This window comes from Bison bison, unplaced genomic scaffold, assembly GCF_000754665.1.
Source record: "Bison bison bison isolate TAMUID 2011002044 unplaced genomic scaffold, Bison_UMD1.0 scf7180017864374, whole genome shotgun sequence".
NCBI classification, from domain to species: domain Eukaryota; kingdom Metazoa; phylum Chordata; class Mammalia; order Artiodactyla; family Bovidae; genus Bison; species Bison bison.
The window spans coordinates 4,776,323-4,793,620 of NW_011494946.1; the positions used below are offsets into that span (position 1 = coordinate 4,776,323).

The 17,298-nt window shown below is 38.3% G+C and overlaps 1 protein-coding gene across 1 annotated transcript in view; it reads left to right on the plus strand.

Annotated features, from left to right (window-relative positions):
* Nucleotides 1-6: 6 nt before the first annotated feature.
* ANKRD28 (ankyrin repeat domain 28) overlaps nt 7-17,298 on the plus strand; it is a 127,401-nt gene continuing 110,109 nt past the window's right edge. Inside the window, exons 1-2 of the mRNA XM_010856753.1 lie at nt 7-1,135; nt 2,254-2,337. Coding sequence (XP_010855055.1) covers nt 1,019-1,135; nt 2,254-2,337 — 201 coding nt within the window. The 5' untranslated portion in view covers nt 7-1,018. The remainder of the gene's footprint in view (nt 1,136-2,253; nt 2,338-17,298) is intronic.

Sequence of the window (17,298 nt, forward strand, 5' to 3'; positions counted from 1 at the left end):
CCCTCTCTTTTTTAAAAATGAAAAGCCTGAAGCTGTAATTTGAGCTCAAATGCCTTCTAATTCCTTCGCAGCCTGCCTGTTCCATTAGGATTCTCCGCTAACACCGTTTCTGCTTGGTGCCTGTGCCCTTTTGCTGGAGCAGCCACAGACCACTGCCTGATGGAGGAAGAATGAACACTATGCTTTTCCTGTGCTGTCGATGGGAATAAAGCTAACTGTTTCTTCTCTTATATGGAATATCTGGATTAATCAAGCTGTATTCTAGTACCAAGAGTCTTATTGTCTCTTGTGGTCTGACTCATTGCATGTAAATGTACTGCAGCTTTGCTATTAATGCAGAGTGTTGTTTTTTTTTTCTTTTTCAAACACAGAAAGAATTGTCAACCTCTGAGCAACATTTTGAGAGCTCTAGCTGTATTTTTTTTTTTCTGGATAGTATCTATATTAAACCAGCGAAGCTGAAGAAGTGGAGACAAATTAGAAGTGGAAACCGAATAGTGAGATTTTATATTTTATTTTCAATGATAAGCAAGCCAGCTGCTGGTAACTATGACCTTGCAGGCAGGAGTGGGTATAGCTGTGATCGTCTGTCTCAGCACTTGCTCCTCGTCTTATTCTGTTGTGTGTGGTGCTATCACCCAGACAGTGATCTTTTTATGCAAGTGAATTTCTGTAAAACAGAGTAGTAATATGACTATTTTGGTAGCGGAAAAATAGTTTTAAATGAGCTTGTTCTGGATTCAGTTTTAGTTCTTGACATGTTGATGTGAAATTTAAGTTTTACAGTAACCCGACAAAATAATAGAATTTGGGTTTGTTTGTTTTTTTTTTAGGAAGTTATGTAGTTATAATTTTAAGCTTTAGTTTTTCTGATAGTACTTACTAACTTTAAAAACACCAGCTGTGCTTTTTGAAGGATGATTCTAAGCGCTGTACAGAAGAGGAGGAAAAGCTACTTGTGCTCTTCCAACTGTGACTTTTATCACATAGCTTAGAATTCAGCTTTTTAAAAGAACGAATGAGTCGAGTGTGTATTGTTGTTTTGGAGGAGGTAGAAGATGAGTCTCCTGAATTCATTTGTAAATTGCCACAGGAAAATAAATCCCTACATTCTGCACCTTCGGGAAATGTATTGGTAAGATACGAGAGTTTATATGTTTACTATCTTTTACTGAACTAGCAGGGTAAATTTTATTTTTTAAGCATAAATGCAAGTTAATTTCCACTAGTTACATAAAAAACCCAAGTGAAAGCAATATAGGTGTGTGAGTGTGATGTAATATTACTTGTGTATAAATACACACATTTCCTATTTTCACTTTTTCAGATGTTTAGATAACATTTCAGACTTTATCTCTTAATCTGTTAAAATGAGTTTAAAAAATAATTTGAGGATAGTAGGCTACAGCACCCATGTTTCAGTTTTTACTTGTGGTTTTAGAAACTGATGTGGCAAGTATGAGGAACTGTGGGTTTTAGTAAAGTTGGCTGTTGCCAGCAGCACCGAGGCACAGCCTTCTCTATAGTGAATTTTATATATGTACATGCAGGGCTGTTACAGAAAAAGAATCAGGCTTCATCTTTAATTTTATTTTTAAAGCTTTGTCGATTAACTTTTTGTTTGAGAGTATAATGTGATACCTTATCAGAGAGGCTATATCATTGATTAAGAACTTGTTATATTTAGACATGCATGTGTCTGCCTCTTCATGTTACTCAGATTTACAGTAATTTTTGGTCTTTGAATAGCAGTGATTTTCATCAGCTGTAAGGTTTTCTTTGGATTTTTATCTTTACACATGGAATGCTAACTCATGCAAATTATTCGGGTGCCCGAAACAGAGCTGCTCGAGGAGGCTTCCTCTGTGGGCTCCTTGTCAAATGTCTGTTTGACGAGCTGTGTCCTGCAAGTATGTGTTGAGATGTCTCACTTGTAGTTATTTGGAAGATACTTTCTTTTTACCGTCTGTATAAAAAAAGGTTTCCACTCATATAAAATCTAATTATGGTTTTTATACTACCTAATTTTGGTCATATGGAATTGATTTTTTTTTAATTAGGCCTACTCTTTTTTCCAAAGAGGAATTTTGTACTTTCATATGATTTGACTTCATGAAACTTAGTTTATGTCAAAAGCCAAGTGATTTTTGTTGTGATAGGGAAGAAAAATTTTAGTTTAAAAGTTATGTGGAAATAGCTTAAGAATCATCCATGTGGTGTGATTAATGTTTTTATTACTCTCTTGTATTTTAGCCCTCACTGGTGCAAGCTATATTTAATGGAGATCCTGATGAAGTTCGAGCACTAATATTTAAGAAAGAAGATGTTAACTTTCAGGTAAAACAGTTTCACTGATACCAGCCTTGAAGCGTACTTTGCTAGAGTTGATGATTTTTGTTAAAAGACCTAACACAATTCTGTAAGTTTGTCTAAGCAAAGGTAGAAAGGTCTTGAGGCAAAAAGGAAAGGACTGGATATGTATATTCAGGGTAATTACTAAAACCTAGGACAACTAGGAGTCAGTGAAGGATTTTTGTTCCCCCAACCTTTTACTTTGAAATTTTTCACAGAAAAGTTGAAGAACTTTTTGAATACCCATATAACCTCCATCATTGATAACATTTGCCGTATTTGCTTTCTCTCCAATATTTACACAAGTTATTTTTATACTACATATATGTTTATTCTTTTTCTGAATCCCATTTGAAAGTAAGTTATAGACGTCATGACACTTCACTGTTAAATATTCAGATGATGATTCTTTTTTGTGAACTTAAAATAAGAGACATGTCTTAAATTTATAATATATCTAACTTGGTTCTGAGGTCAAATTTGCTTTCTGTAAGCAATCATGGTAAACATTATACACAAAGATGCATCTGTTTGGGTATCACAGTAAATAAAAACATTGTTTGAAAGTTCTTCAGACTTTTAAAGATACAGTGGAATAACATTCAGGACTGACAGGAGGGACAGTTTTGGAAAGAGTGGGTATGTAGATAATTCTGTGTATGTTTCTCCAGTGGCAAAACTTTTTAATTTACCAAGCTGAGGTGGGTGAAAATATATAATTAACTGTAATAAAATCAAAATTTTTACTGTATATATTTTTACTGGAAGTTAATGTTTTCAGTATCTTTTTCATACGTGATTCACTTCTCTAAAAGATGGAGAGTAGGGAGAAGTCGTGATTCATAAGGTCCCTATAGCAACAGCAAAACAGATGACCTGGAATTGATTGGCCAGTTCTAAGAAAGCCGTGTTCTGCCAGCTCATCTCCAGCTCTCATCTTTCCCCTGTTCTTTTGGATAGTGCTATCATGACCACTTGATGTTAAGTAGATATAAGAAGTATCTTATTTTTTAAGGTTGAATTAACTGAGTAAATTTGAATCATTAGTTAAAATGATTCATCCTTACATTCTAAAATGTAACCAAAATGCTGTCGTTACATTTTTCCCTTAAGCATTGTGTTTAAGTTTATATTTACTGGAAACATTTACCTCATTCAGGATTTATTTTAAATGAAGTGCTGGTTACTTTATATAATTGGGGTGTCCTGGAGAGTATACTCAAGACAAAATAATTGTAGGGTATACGCTTAGGAGAAGGAGGAAAAGGCATTCTGTTCTATTTAACATACTGCTTTTTGTTTGTTTTAAACAGAACTAACAAATCTCATCTTATTGAGGAGGTTTGGTGTATAATCCTACTAACCATGGTTAATATGTCTATCATTATAAAGCCTCAATATAGCCAACTGCTTTTCTGCTATAATAATCAAATTATCTTAAATTTTAAAAGTTTTATGCTCAAAAGATTGTTTTTGAGAATCAGTTTATTCCACTGTGATAGCCTTAGAAACTGTTCTGGGTCTGTAGTGTGTGACCTCTTAACTTTTATGACTTTTCATCTTTGCTTTTCTCCTTATAGATTCCTTTCTTTGCTTACTTGTAAAATATTGTTTCTTAACATCTGCTAGCTTGATCGCTTGTCTGAAACATAGACCCACGCTTAGAACTAAAAGCTTGGTTAGTGTTTCAAATCAGTAGACCCTTCTTGAGGGTGATTTTGTCTTTAATGATTCATGGAGTTTTGACAGTTTTTTAATGATTCCTTTCCTTTTGTGACTCTTGATAGTTGACAGTATTGTCATCATCATATATGTTAAGTCTTTGGCCATTCTTCTAATTTAGGGTGGCAGTTTTTTCCCCTTATTTTTATCCTCCATGATAAGGAATTGCATAGGATTTTAAGAGGCGAGTGTGTATGTTTGTAATAAAACTTACACTGTTCTATAATATAAAACCTACTCATTCTAGATAGGTAATAAAATATTTTTAAGCTTTATGTCAGTGCAACAGTGGTGTTTTCTAAAATAATTTATTCAAATGAGTATTTGAGAATGACATCTTTTTGAAACGTATATTTTTTAAAGTTATTTTTGTTCTTAGAGTGGGTATAAGAGTTCAGATTTGTCTCTATACTGTTAAATAAGCATTGTTATTAATTTAGGTTAGCTTCTTGAGTCATATCCTGAAGTATTGAATACTATGGACCACTAAATAGCATCTTTCTTAGTAATGTATCTGATTTTTTAAAAACTGATATAAAATATTATGCATTCATATACTTTGGTCTGAGAAGGAAGTCTTTTATTATAGAAGCTACCTGAGATGATTTCACTAGAAAATATGGGAGTTTTCTTTTTGGAGACTTTGGCCCACAAGTGGTTGACTATCTGAGTAAATCCAGGAATTTGTTGCTTATACAGGAATTTAGTCCAGAACAGGGTGTTTGGGGGTTGGTTAAGACAGTAATATCATGGCCCTGGATGAGCTTCTCTCTGAGACTCTTGGCTTTCTCCTCCTGGTAAAGAGATAACTGCTGCATCCTGCACTTAAGACAAACAACCAGAAAAACTGGAAAGGAAACTCTAAATTTCCTTTTTTTCTTCTTTAATCAAGCAAAAGCTCTTTTTCAGAATTGCTACAAAACTCCCTGAGATTCCTTGGTTACAAGCCCACTGTAAACCAGTCCACCAGCAGAGGTAGAATGGGATTAGCTTTTTGCTTAGATAAGTCATTGTTCATCACCAGGTTCATCCTGTGGCATGAGAATAGCAGCTTATCCTCAGTGATTATATTGAACTCTATCTGGAGAAAATCAGCATTTTCAGGAAGGAATAAAAGGAAATTGTTGTTTGGATAGGTAACCTAGTAGAAGATTTTTGATTGCCTAAAAACAGTTGAAATAGCAAACTTTTAGAAAAATAGGTCACTCAGATGTGGAAGAAGCACTGTATGCCAAATAGGTGAAAAAGTTAAAAAAAAAATTCAAAGGAAGCTTGATATTCATAATTTAAAGAATTTAAGAAGGCTTTCTTATCTCTGCTTGCTGTTCTTTGGAACTCTGCATTCAGATGGATGTATCTTTCCTTTCCTCTGTTGCTTTTTGCGTCTCTTCTCAAGTTGAACATTCTGCAGTGAACAATGCAAAGAAAGAGGGAAACAATAGAATGGGAAAGACTAGAGAACTCTCCAAGAAAATTTGAGATACCAAGGGAACACTTCATGCAAAGATGGGTACACTAAAGGACAGAAGCAGTATGGACCTAACAGAGGCAGAAAAGATTAAGAAGAGGTAGGAAGAATACACAGAAGAACTGTACAAAACAGATCTTAATGACCCGGATAACCAACATGGTGTGATCACTCGCCTAGAGCCAACCAAACATCTTGGAGTGCGAAGTCTAGTGGGCCTTAGGAAGCTCATCTACGAACAAAGCTAGTGGAGATGGTGGAATTCCAGCTGAGCCATTTCCAGTCCTAAAAGATGATGCTGTGAAAGTGCTGCACTCAATATGCCAGCAAATTTGGAAAACTTTGCAGTGGCCACAGAACTGGAAAAGGTCAGTTTTCATTCCAATCCCAAAGAAAGGCAATGCCAAAGACTGTTCAAACTACCACACAATTGCACTCATCTCACATGCTAGCAAGGTAATGCTCAAAATCCTTTAAGCTAGGTTTCAACAGTATGTGAACAAAAAACTTCCAGATGTACCAGCTGGATTTAGAAAAGGCAGGGGAACCAGAGATCAAATTGCCAACATCTGCTGGATCATAGAAAAAGCAAGAGGATTCCAGAAAAAACCTGTTTCATTGACTATGCTAAAGCCTTTGACTCTGTGGATCACAACAAACTGGAAAATTTTCTTAAAAGATGGAAATACCAGACCATCATACCTGCCTCCTATGAAATCTGTATGCAGATCAAGAAATAACAGTTAGAATTGGTCATGGAACAGTGAACTGGTTCAAAATTCGGAAAGGAGTACATGAAGGCTATATATCGTCACCCTGCTTGTTATGTGCCAAGTGCGGGGCTGGATGAAACGCAGGCTGGAATCAGGATCACCAGGAAAAATACCAGTAACCTCAGATACGCAGGTGACACTACCCTAATGGCAGAAAGTGAAGAGAAAGTAAAGAGCCTCTTGATGAAAGTGAAAGAGGAGAGTGAAAAGCTGGCTGAAAACTCGAAAAAACGAAGATCATTGCATCTGGTCCCATCCCTTTCATGGCAAATAGATGGGGAAACAGTGGAAACAGTGAGAGACTTTATTTTCTTGGGCTCTAAAATCACTGCAGATGGTGACTGCAGCCATGAAATTAAAAGACGCTTGCTCCTTGGAAGAAAAGCTATGGCAAACCTAGACAGCATATTAAAAAGCAGAGTCATCACTTTGCTGACAAAGGTCGGTTTGGTTCTTCCATTAGTGATGTACATTTGTGAGAGTTGGACCATAAAGAAGGCTGAGCACTGAAGAATTGATGCTTTTGAACTGTAGTGCTGGAGAAGACTCTTGACAGTCCCTTGGACAGCAAGGAGATCCAACCAGTCCATCCTAAAGGAAATCAACCCTGCATATTCACTGGAAGGACTGATGCTGAAGCTGAAGCTTCATTACTCTGAACAGGCCAGCTGATGCAAAGAGCTGATGCATTGGAAAAGACCTTAATGCTGGAAAGATTGAGGGCAGAAGGAGAAAGGGGTGACAGAGGATGAGATGGTTGGGTGGCATATTGACTCAATGGCTGTAAGTTTGAGCAAACTGGGAGACAATGAAGGACAGGGAAGCCTGGTGTGCTGCAATCCATGGGGTCGCAAAGAGTTGAATATGACTGAACAACTGAACAGCAACAATGTAAAGAACAGTTTACAAGATATTTGAACAGGAATATAATTTGAAAGGTCTAAGTGCTTCTTAGACCTTATTGTGAAAGTGAAAGTTGCTCAGTTGTGTCTGACTCTTTGTGACCTCATAGACTATATAGTCCATGGAATTCTCCAGGCCAGAATATTGGAGTGGGTAGCCTTTCCTCTTCTCCAGGGGATCATCCCAACCCAGGAATCAAACCCAGGTCTCCCTCATTGCAGGCAGACTTTACGAGCTGAGCCACAAATCCATTTTACTCTTTAGGACTTGCTTTTGTTGTAAAATGTGTAGGTTTACATTAATGGCCCTCATGGTTTTTTTCACACCCTAAACTTGCAAGGCACTAAAAATGTCAGACGAATGATCTCCTGCTTTTGTCCAGAAGTTTTCATTTGTGTTTTCAGATTTATATGGCAATAATAATAATACCTTTCCCTAGTATTATCAAAATTTAATGCCATATTATGGAGCCCAAATAATTTGAAATATTAATTACACGTTTCAGAGAAAAGGTATGACTTTATTAGAAAATTTTCCACAAGCAGGAATTGTTTGTTTCTATCCAGAGTGATATAAATTGGTGTTAATTATTGAGTTTGTATTTCAGAGGCAGCAGTGTGCCTAAACCTTTTTATGGTTACTTGCTGTAACTCACACAACAATCTTGTAAAGTTGGTAGGTTGACATTTCCATCCCAGCAATAGGTGACAAAAATAAAACTCAGAAAGTGTTTAGCAGAACAGAATTTGAACCTATGTAGATTTGACAGAACCTGGGGAAGTTAAAAAGTAAATTCGAGATGTTTGTTTCTTTTGCCAAATAGTGCCATAAAACAGTAATGGTTTAAAAAAAAACGGATTTCTTTCCCCCTAAAAGTTAACGTCCACATTCTGTATGCAAATATAATCCTAAATTTCATAATCAAATACTGGTAAATTTTAGCATTGCAAATAAGTGAATAAACAAGCCTCCCTTAGTGCCATAGTTTTGGGCTGGATAAAAATGTCATTCAAAGTAGTATCAAACCAGGGGTAATTATAATCCAGCCAACAGTGCTTTCAGTGTTTAAATCAGAGGAAGTCTTAGATTATGAATTCTGTGACTGTGACCCTTTTTAAACTCAGAAGAGTTGATTTAAGAACTAGTCAGTAGATCTTGCCTGTATCATATAAGCTTGATAATTTTGAAAATGCTACCTTGTATATTTTGCATATTGGTTTCTAAATTTAGATGTACTTTTTTATTGAAAATTTTTTAGAATTGATTTTGCCAAAGTAGTCTTAAAAATACTGACGTCTGTTAAGCTTTCAAAAATACTTTCTGGGATCATGGAAATGAGGTTGCTTTACTCTCTCAGATGAAGTTGTTTGGCAAATACATACATGTGCATATATGTGTGTGTGTACATCACACAAGCAGATCATTTGTTTTCAGTATTATTGTAGTAAGATTGTTGGCAGTTCACACAAAGTAGTAAACCATAAGTTTACACAAGTTGCCTGAACTCCACCCACCCTCATTCTTCAGTGTTCTCTAGCCTTTTCTAGAAATTACTAAGAAAAACCCTAATCTTTAACAAATCTTTCTGGTGACCACATGTTGCCTCTGCTGGCTGTCAGCACACCAAGCTGTTCGTGTTCTGGAAGAGGTCTTTAACAGCCTCTTCTCTCAGTTGCTTGAGGTTACTATGGGTACTCTCTGTCCCCAGAACGTATGTGTGTGCCTAATCTTTTGCAGCTCTTCACAGTAATTGGTATTGGAGCCCACAAACCCCCAGCCCACCTCACGTGCACCCACACAGTTCCCAGCTGGCCTCCACTGAGCATGTGGTAAAGCAGGGAAGGATTGGAGAGAGAAGAGCCATCTTAGCTCCCACCCTTGAGAGGGTCAGCTGTAGTTTCTCCATCCCGAAATACTGCACCTCTCCTCTGTTCTTGCTAGTGCTTCTAGGTTTCAGCCTCAGACTTTCAAAGTTTCTTTACCAGCATTCAGCTTTCCTCCAGGATCCATAAATGAGCCTGTGTTCCATGTCGTCGTCTGTGAATGTCTTATTATGATAGTCCGGAAACAAAGTTTTGTCCAATGAAACCAGCAGTTTTTGCAGCTAGAAACTGATAGTGACTTATCTCTGATGGTGACTTATCTCTGTATTCCACTAACTACTTTTTATTTAACATATGTTTTTCCCCATTTTTCCTTTTTTTTTTATCCCCAGTGTATTTGGAGAATTAGTCCATACTAGCCCACTCCAGTACTCTTGCCTGGAAAATCCCATGGATGGAGGAGCCTGGTAGGCTGCAGTCCATGGGGTCGCTAAGAGTCGGACACGACTGAGTGACTTCACTTTCACTCTTCACTTTCATGCATTGGAGAAGGAAATGGCAACCCACTCCAGTGTTCTTGCCTGGAGAATCCCAGGGACGGGGGAGCCTGGTGGGCTGCCGTCTATGGGGTCACACAGAGTCGGACACGACTGAAGCGACTTAGCAGCAGCAGCAGCAGCCTAGAGAGAGCTTCCTTATTCCTTATATTCACATAGTTCTGCCCTTATGTGTTTATAAGAATTTATTTAATCAGTCCCCCTCTTAGAGGACATTTGAGTTATTTTTAGTCTTGCTGATTGGTAGTAAATGAGATAAATTCACCAAGTAAAGAAAAATTCTAATGAGCAAGCAGAATTTTTATTTAATAATTTTTTGCAAGTGAAAGGTTTATTTAGGGAGATACATAATCCATAGATGGGGCTTCCCTGGTGACTTAGTGGTAAAGAATCTGCCTGCAGTGCGGGAGACATGGGTTCAGTCCCTGGGTCAGGAAGATCATCTGGAGGAGGAAATGACAGTGCATTCCAGTATTCTTGCCTAGAAAGTCCCATGGGCAAAGAAGCCTTGTAGGCTACAGTCCATGGGGCTGCAAAGTCAGACACGACTGAGCACATATGCACACACACTTCATAGACAGAGTGTAGGCTGACTCAGAAGGTGAGCGCATGCTAGCAAAACTTTTATAATATTGGAATTTATTATGAGTTATTATAAATATATTATCAGCTTCCCAGATAGACTAAATGTTCTGTAAGTTCTTTATTTGAAGCAATTTTAATGGACATGTTTATGTAAATTGGCGGTAGATAAATAATGATAATTATATAACAAAAATGTCATAGATTGTGTCCTGAATTTTAGACTGAGCTGAACTTGCTAATTGCTCTGATAAGTCTCAATTAGTGCCTCAGTCAATTTTTAAATTTTATTGAGATATAGTTGACATGCAGTAAGTTACATATATTTGAAGTGTACAATTTTATAAGTTTTGAAATGGGTGTACGCCTGTGAAACCATCACCACAGTCAAGATAGTTAACATTCCTATTGTTCTCAAAAGATTGTATTTGCCCCGACCTCTGATCTACTTTGTGTCACTATCGATTAACTTGAATGCTTTAGATGGTAGGTCCTTCTTTTGTCTAGCTCCTTTAACTCAGCGTAACTATTCTGAAATTCATCCATCTTGAGGCGTATGCTAATAGTTCATTACTTTCTGTTGCGGAATAGTATTAATTTATTGATATACACAGTTTGTTTATCCACTCACCTGTTGATAGAGTTTGAGGGATTTTTTTTTTTATTTGTTACAAATAAAGCGGCTTTGAAGGTATGTCTACAAGTCTTTGTATGAACATATGCTTTCCTTTCTCTTGGGTAAATATCTAGTGGCAGAATGTTTGGACCCTATGGTAGGCGTATGTTTCACTTTTTAAGAAACTGCCAGCTGTTTCCAAACTGGATCAACCATTATACATTCCCACCAGCAGGACCTGAGAATTCCAGTTTTTTCCACATCCTACCAATGTTTGGTATGATTAGTGTTTTCTAATCTTAAACATTCTAATAGATGAGTATCTCACTGTAGCTTTGATTTACATTTCTGAGATAACTCATGATGTTGAGCATCTTTTCATTGCTCCTAGGGAGTCTTTATATCCTTTTGGAATGTCTTTTCGGATGTTTTTGGTAATATTTTGTCTTACTAGATGGTTTCTTACTCTTGAGAGCTCTTTATATGTTCTGAACACAAATCCTCAATCTGTGGCTTTATTTTCACTCTTATGAGTGTTTTTGGAGAGCAGAGGTTTAAAAATTTAATGATATCCAGTTTATCAAATTATTCTTTTATGGATTTTCGTTTTGGTGATATGTCAAAAAAAAAAATCTGTATCTCAGTGTCACATAGATTTTCTCCTGTCTTCTAAAAGTTTTGTTGTTGTTGTTGTTCATTCACTGAGTCATGTCCGACTCTGTGAACTGTAGCACGCCAGGCTCCTCTGTCCTTCACTGTCTCCTGGAGTTTGCTTAAATTCATGTCCATTGAGTAGGTGATGCTAGCTGACCATCTCGTCCTCAGTCTCCCCGTTCTCCTTTTGCCTTCAGTCATTCCTAGTGTCAAAGGCTTTTCCAGTGAGTCAGCCCTTCTCATCAGGTGACCAGAGTATTAGATCCCCAGCTTCAACATCAGTCCTTCCAATGAATATTAAGGGTTGATTTCCTTCAAGATTGCCTAGTTTGATCTCCTTGCAGTCCAAGGAACTCTTAAGAGTCTTCTCCAGCACCACAGTTTGAAAGCATCAATTCTTCAGCGCTCAGCCTTCTTTATGGGCCAGCTCGCAAACATCTGTACATGACTACTGGAAAAACCATAGCTTGACTGTATGAACCTTTGTTGGCAAAGGAATGTGTCTGCTTTTTAATATGCTGTCTAGTTTTGTCATAGCTTTACTTCCAAGGAGCAAGCATTTTTTAATTTCATGGCTGCAGTCACCATCTGCAGTGATTTTGGAGCCCAAGAAAATAAAATCTGTCATTGTTTCCATTTTTTTACCTTCTTTTTGCCATGAAGTGATGGGACCCGATGCCATGACCTTCGTTTATTGAGTGTTGAGTTTTAAGCCAGCTTTTTCATCTCCTCTTTCACTCTCATCAAGAGGCTCTTTAGTTCCGCTTCGCTTTCTGCCATGAGAGTAATATCATGTGCATATCTGAGGTTATTGATATTTTTCCCAGCAATCTTGATTCCAGTTTGTGCTTCATCCAGCCCAGCATTTTGTGTGATGTACTCCGTTTATAAGTTAAATAAGCAGAGTGACAATATACAGTTTTGTTGTACTCCTTTCCCAGTTTTGAACCAGTCAGTTGTTCCATGTCTGCTTGTAACTGTTGCTTCTTGACCTGCGTACATGTTCTCAGGAGATAGGTAAGGTGGCCTGATATTCTCATCTCTTTAAGCGTTTTCCACAGTTTGTTGTGATCCACACAGTCAAAGACTTTAGTGTAGTCAGTGAAACAGAAGTAGATAAATTTTACATTTAGATCTATAGTCTGAGTTAATAATTGCTTGTGATACAGGGTATACATCAAAGTTCATTTTTTTAATATATGGATATATCCAGTTGTTAACATACTTGTTGAAAATGGGAGTTCCCCAGCAGCCTGGTGGTTTTGGATTCTGAACTTGTACTAACATGGCCTAGGTTCACTCAGTCCCTCATCAGGAACCACACAGCATGGTTCCCTCCCACTTCCCCCCCAAATCTTGAAAACTCTGTGCTTTTTCACTGAATTGCCTTTCATCTTATCAAAGTCAGCCGTGCCTGTGTGTGTGATCTGCTATGCACGCTGTCATGTCCCGTCGATGTTTGTCTGGCTCCACACCAGTACCACACTGCTACGATAGCAGAGTTTTATAGTAAGTCTTGAAATTACCAGCTTTTTTCTCCTTCAAGATTATTTTGGCTATTCTAGGTCCATTGCATTTCTATGTGAATTTTAGAATCAGCTTGTCAGTTTCTTGAGGGAGAAAGAAATCGGGCTTGTGTTTATAGATCAGCTTGGCAAAAATTAAAATTTTAGAAATATTGAGTCTCCTTACCTTTGAGCAACTTATATATTTCTCTATTTAGGTCATTTTTAATTTCCCTCAGCAAATTTTTTAATTCCATTTTTACTTTTTTTTTTTCCAGATTTGTCCATATCTTACACATTTTGTTCCTACTATAAATGTTGTTTAATTTCAAAATAGAATAATTTTTCCCCACTCCTGAGGTAATTTTTCTTGAGTACATTGCCCAAGGCTCTGGGAGTGGTAAGTTTCTCGAGCCTGGCTGGTAGGAACAGTACACAGTTCCCTGTGTGAGGACTGAGTACTGTCTCTTCTGATGCGTGTGTTCCCGTTGGCAATGATATGCACTGCTGTGTTAAGTCACTTCTTCGTGTCCAACTCTGAACCCATGCTATAGCCCGCCAGGCTCCACTGTCCATGGGGTTCTCCAAGCAAGAATACTGGAGTGGGTTGCCATTTCCTTATCACCTCCAAATTGTGTTTTTTGTTGGGATGCATGAGTGTGTGTGAAAAATCTTTCATATTACAATGATTCGTGGCCCCACGGGCCAAAGAACATAAATTAGGTACACAGTCATTAAAATTTCCTCAAGGCAATTAGGAAAAAGTAGTCTAAAAAGTCTCTTGGGTTCAAGTGATAAAGAAAAAAAGATTGAAAAGCACTGCTTTAATCATTTTGGGTGGTTCTTTTCACAAGTCTCCACTCGTTACAAGTCCCTTGCACATGTGCTGCTCAGGTCTTAGCACAAAGGATATTGTGCAGGTCTCTAGGATTCTCTTTTTGCATCATCTCTCCACTCTGATACTCTTCCCTGAGAACTCTTATCCTGATTTTCTCCCCAGACTGCCAGCTCTGTCTCTTCAGCTCAGGGAAATATGCCTATTAAAAATATACTTAGCTCTGTAAAAGCCATTGAGAAGCATTTTACTGATTGAAACAGCTGACATTCCAGTGAGTGTTTTCACACTTGCACCTTACATGTTTTATGGAATGGCAATTTTCTATGATAGTCCAGCAGTCTTTTTGAAAAAGAATTTTTCTACATTAGTTTTCAAAACAATTGTGTTGTATCTGATAATTAAAATTGCCCATTCATAGATGGCATCACCTTTGCCTCCTCTTACTCTTATTGATATGGAATTTTGGTGTTTTTTTTTCTTTCTTTTTTTTTTTTTTAAATGTAAAGCAAGTAAGCCTTAGCCTAGGAATATCTGATTGCTGCTAAATGTGTACACCAGAGAGTAAATTCAATGTTTAGGATGGTCTGTGGACTTGTCATTTTAATATTACTACTGAGAGAGTAATATCTAGATTACAACATGAATTAAAACTAGATTCAAAACTTCTTAAATAGAATTTGCTCCAGGGCAAGAATCAAGCCCTCGATTGTGTAAGATGGATAGCACTGGAAAGGGATTTTGGAGGTATAGTAGTTATGTCATTCAGCTGAGACCCCTGGAGTTTGATGTGGTCACTTGCATTTAGCAGAGATAGCTTACAAGCCTCATTTTCTTAATGTCCAGTTCCGTTTTCTGTCCGTGTTGTCCCCACTGGCTTCTCACCCCTGTTTCTGCCCAGTGACTTATGATTAGAACAAATGTCTTAGCTTTTCTCTTGTAGCTGTAAGTGTGTAAGCCCTTGGTAAATATTTGGTAGTCTGACTTGATAGAATTTGGCATGCTAGTTCACTCCCTTAACAAGATTGTGCTGTCAGTTGTGCCGGGTCCCGGGGAGACCGTCATGCATGCTCTTCCCCGTGTCGCTGACACTCTGTCCCGGCTCTGGGGGTCAGCTGTGCCCACATTGCTCCCAGCTCTCTCTATCTCGCCTTCCACTTGTGTTCATTCTACAAGTTGCAGCTCATGGCAGTCAGGGCGCTTCCAGTGGTCCACAAAGTCCTCCTTTCCTGGTGTACATATCCTGTAGAATCCCCTATACTGTAAATATGATAGGATGGCACTCGTGTGAGTCTATGACATCTGGCACAGTTGACTTTCCAAAGGTGAGATTAGCTGGGTGGGCCTGACCTAATGACATGAACTGTTTAAATCTGGGTCTAGAGTCAGAAACAAAGGGAGTAAGGAATGTGATATGAGACAGATTCTCTGTTGTTGGTTTTGAAGATGGAGGGGCCACAGGTCAACGATTGTCTGTGGGAGCAGAAGGAAGGAACTTTCTGGTTGGTAGTCAGGAAGGAAGATTGGAACTTCAGTCTCACAACCACAGGAACCAGATTTTGCCTGAATGAGCCTTGGAAGTGAATTCTTCCTTAGTCAGCTATCCTTTTGTGAGCACAGCCCATTGACACCTTGGTTCCAGCTTTGCGAGCTACCCTCAGCAGAGAACCCAGCCAACACCATACCTGGACTTCTACCCTACAGAACTCTAACCAGTAGATGATTACTGCTTTAAGCTGCTGTATTTATGGTCATTTCTTATGCTGCAATACAAAATGAATATAAGGTTTAAGTGTCTCTTTTTATGGAGCACCTTTCCTGGCCCCCCGGGTGGTATTATGTCACCCCAATCAGATGGCTGTATTGCTTTGAACATCTTTGTAACATCTTAATTTAGTTGTGTCATGTTCAGTAACTCTCTGGAGATAGACCCCTTGTTTGAATTCTCTGTATTTACACCCAGCATAGTCATCCCTAATCGGTAGACTATTGGTTCTAGGAACTCCCCACTGTTACCCTATCTCATCTGCCAGATAGCCAAAATCTGTGCATGCTCAACAAGACCCTTGTATGAAATAGTAGTATATGCCATTTGTATAACCCATATACATCCTCCCATTCTCCCATATACTTTAAATCATCTCTAGATGACTTACAATATCTAATACAGCATAAATACTATGTATATAGTTGTAAATACAATGTAAATGCTATGTATAGCCGCTGGCCTGAGACAAATTCAAGTTTTGATTTAGGGAACTTTCTGAAATTTTTTTTCTCAAGTATTTATGATCCAGGTATACAAAGGACTGACTATAAGTTCAATTCTGTTCAGTTGCTCAGTCGTGTCTGACTCTTTGTGACCCCATGGACTGCAGCATGCCAGGCTTCGCTGTCCATCACCAACTCCTGGAGCTTGCTCAAACTCATGCCCATCGAGTCAGTGATGCCATCCAACCATCTCATCCTCTGTCATCCCCTTCTCCTCCCGCCTTCAATCTTTCCCAGCATCAGGGTCTTTTCAGATGAATCAGTTCTTTGCATCAGGTGGCCAGAGTATTGGAGCCTCAGCTTCAGCATCAGTCCTTCCCAATGAATATTAAGGACTGATTTCCTTTAGGATGCCCTGGTTTGAAATCCTTGCAGTCCAAGGAACTCTCAAGAGTCTTCTCCTAACACCACAGTTCAAAAGCATCGGTTCTTCGATGCTCAGCTTTCTTTATGGTCCAACTCTCACATTCATACATGACTACTGGAAAAACCATAGCTTTGACTAGATGGACCTTTGTCATCAAAGTGATGTCTGCTTTTTAATATGCCATCTAGGTTGGTCTTAGCTTTTCTTGCAAGGAGTAAGCGTCTTTTAATTTCATGGCTGCAGTCACCATCTGCAGTGATTTTGGAGCCCAAGAAAATAAAGTCTGTCACTGTTTCCATTTTTTCACCTTCTGTTTGCCATGAAGTAATGGGACCGGATGGATGCCATGATCTTCGTTTTTTGAGTGTTGAGTTTTAAGGCAGCTTTTTCGCTCTCCTCTTTCACTCTCATCAAGAGACTCTCTAGTTCCTCTTCGCTTTCTGCCATAAGGGTGGTGTCATCTGCATATTTGAGGTTATTGATATTTCTCCCAGCAGTTTTGATTCCAACTTGTGCTTCATCCAGCCCAGCATTTTGCGTGATGTATTCTGCATATAAGTTAAATAATCAAGGTGACAATATATAGCCTTGATATACTCCTTTCCCAATTTGGAAGCAGTCTATTGTTCCATATCCGGTTCTAAATGTTGCTTCTTTACCTGCATACAGATTTCTCAGGAGGCAGGTAAGGTGATCTGGTATTCCCATCTCTTATTAAAGAATTTTCCACACTTTGTTGTAGTGTCAGACTTTATTTTGGGGGGGCTCCCAAATCACTGCAGGTGGTGACTGCAGCCATGAAATTAGAAGACGCTTACTTCTTGGAAGGAAAGTTATGACCAACCTAGATAGCATATTCAAAAGCAGAGA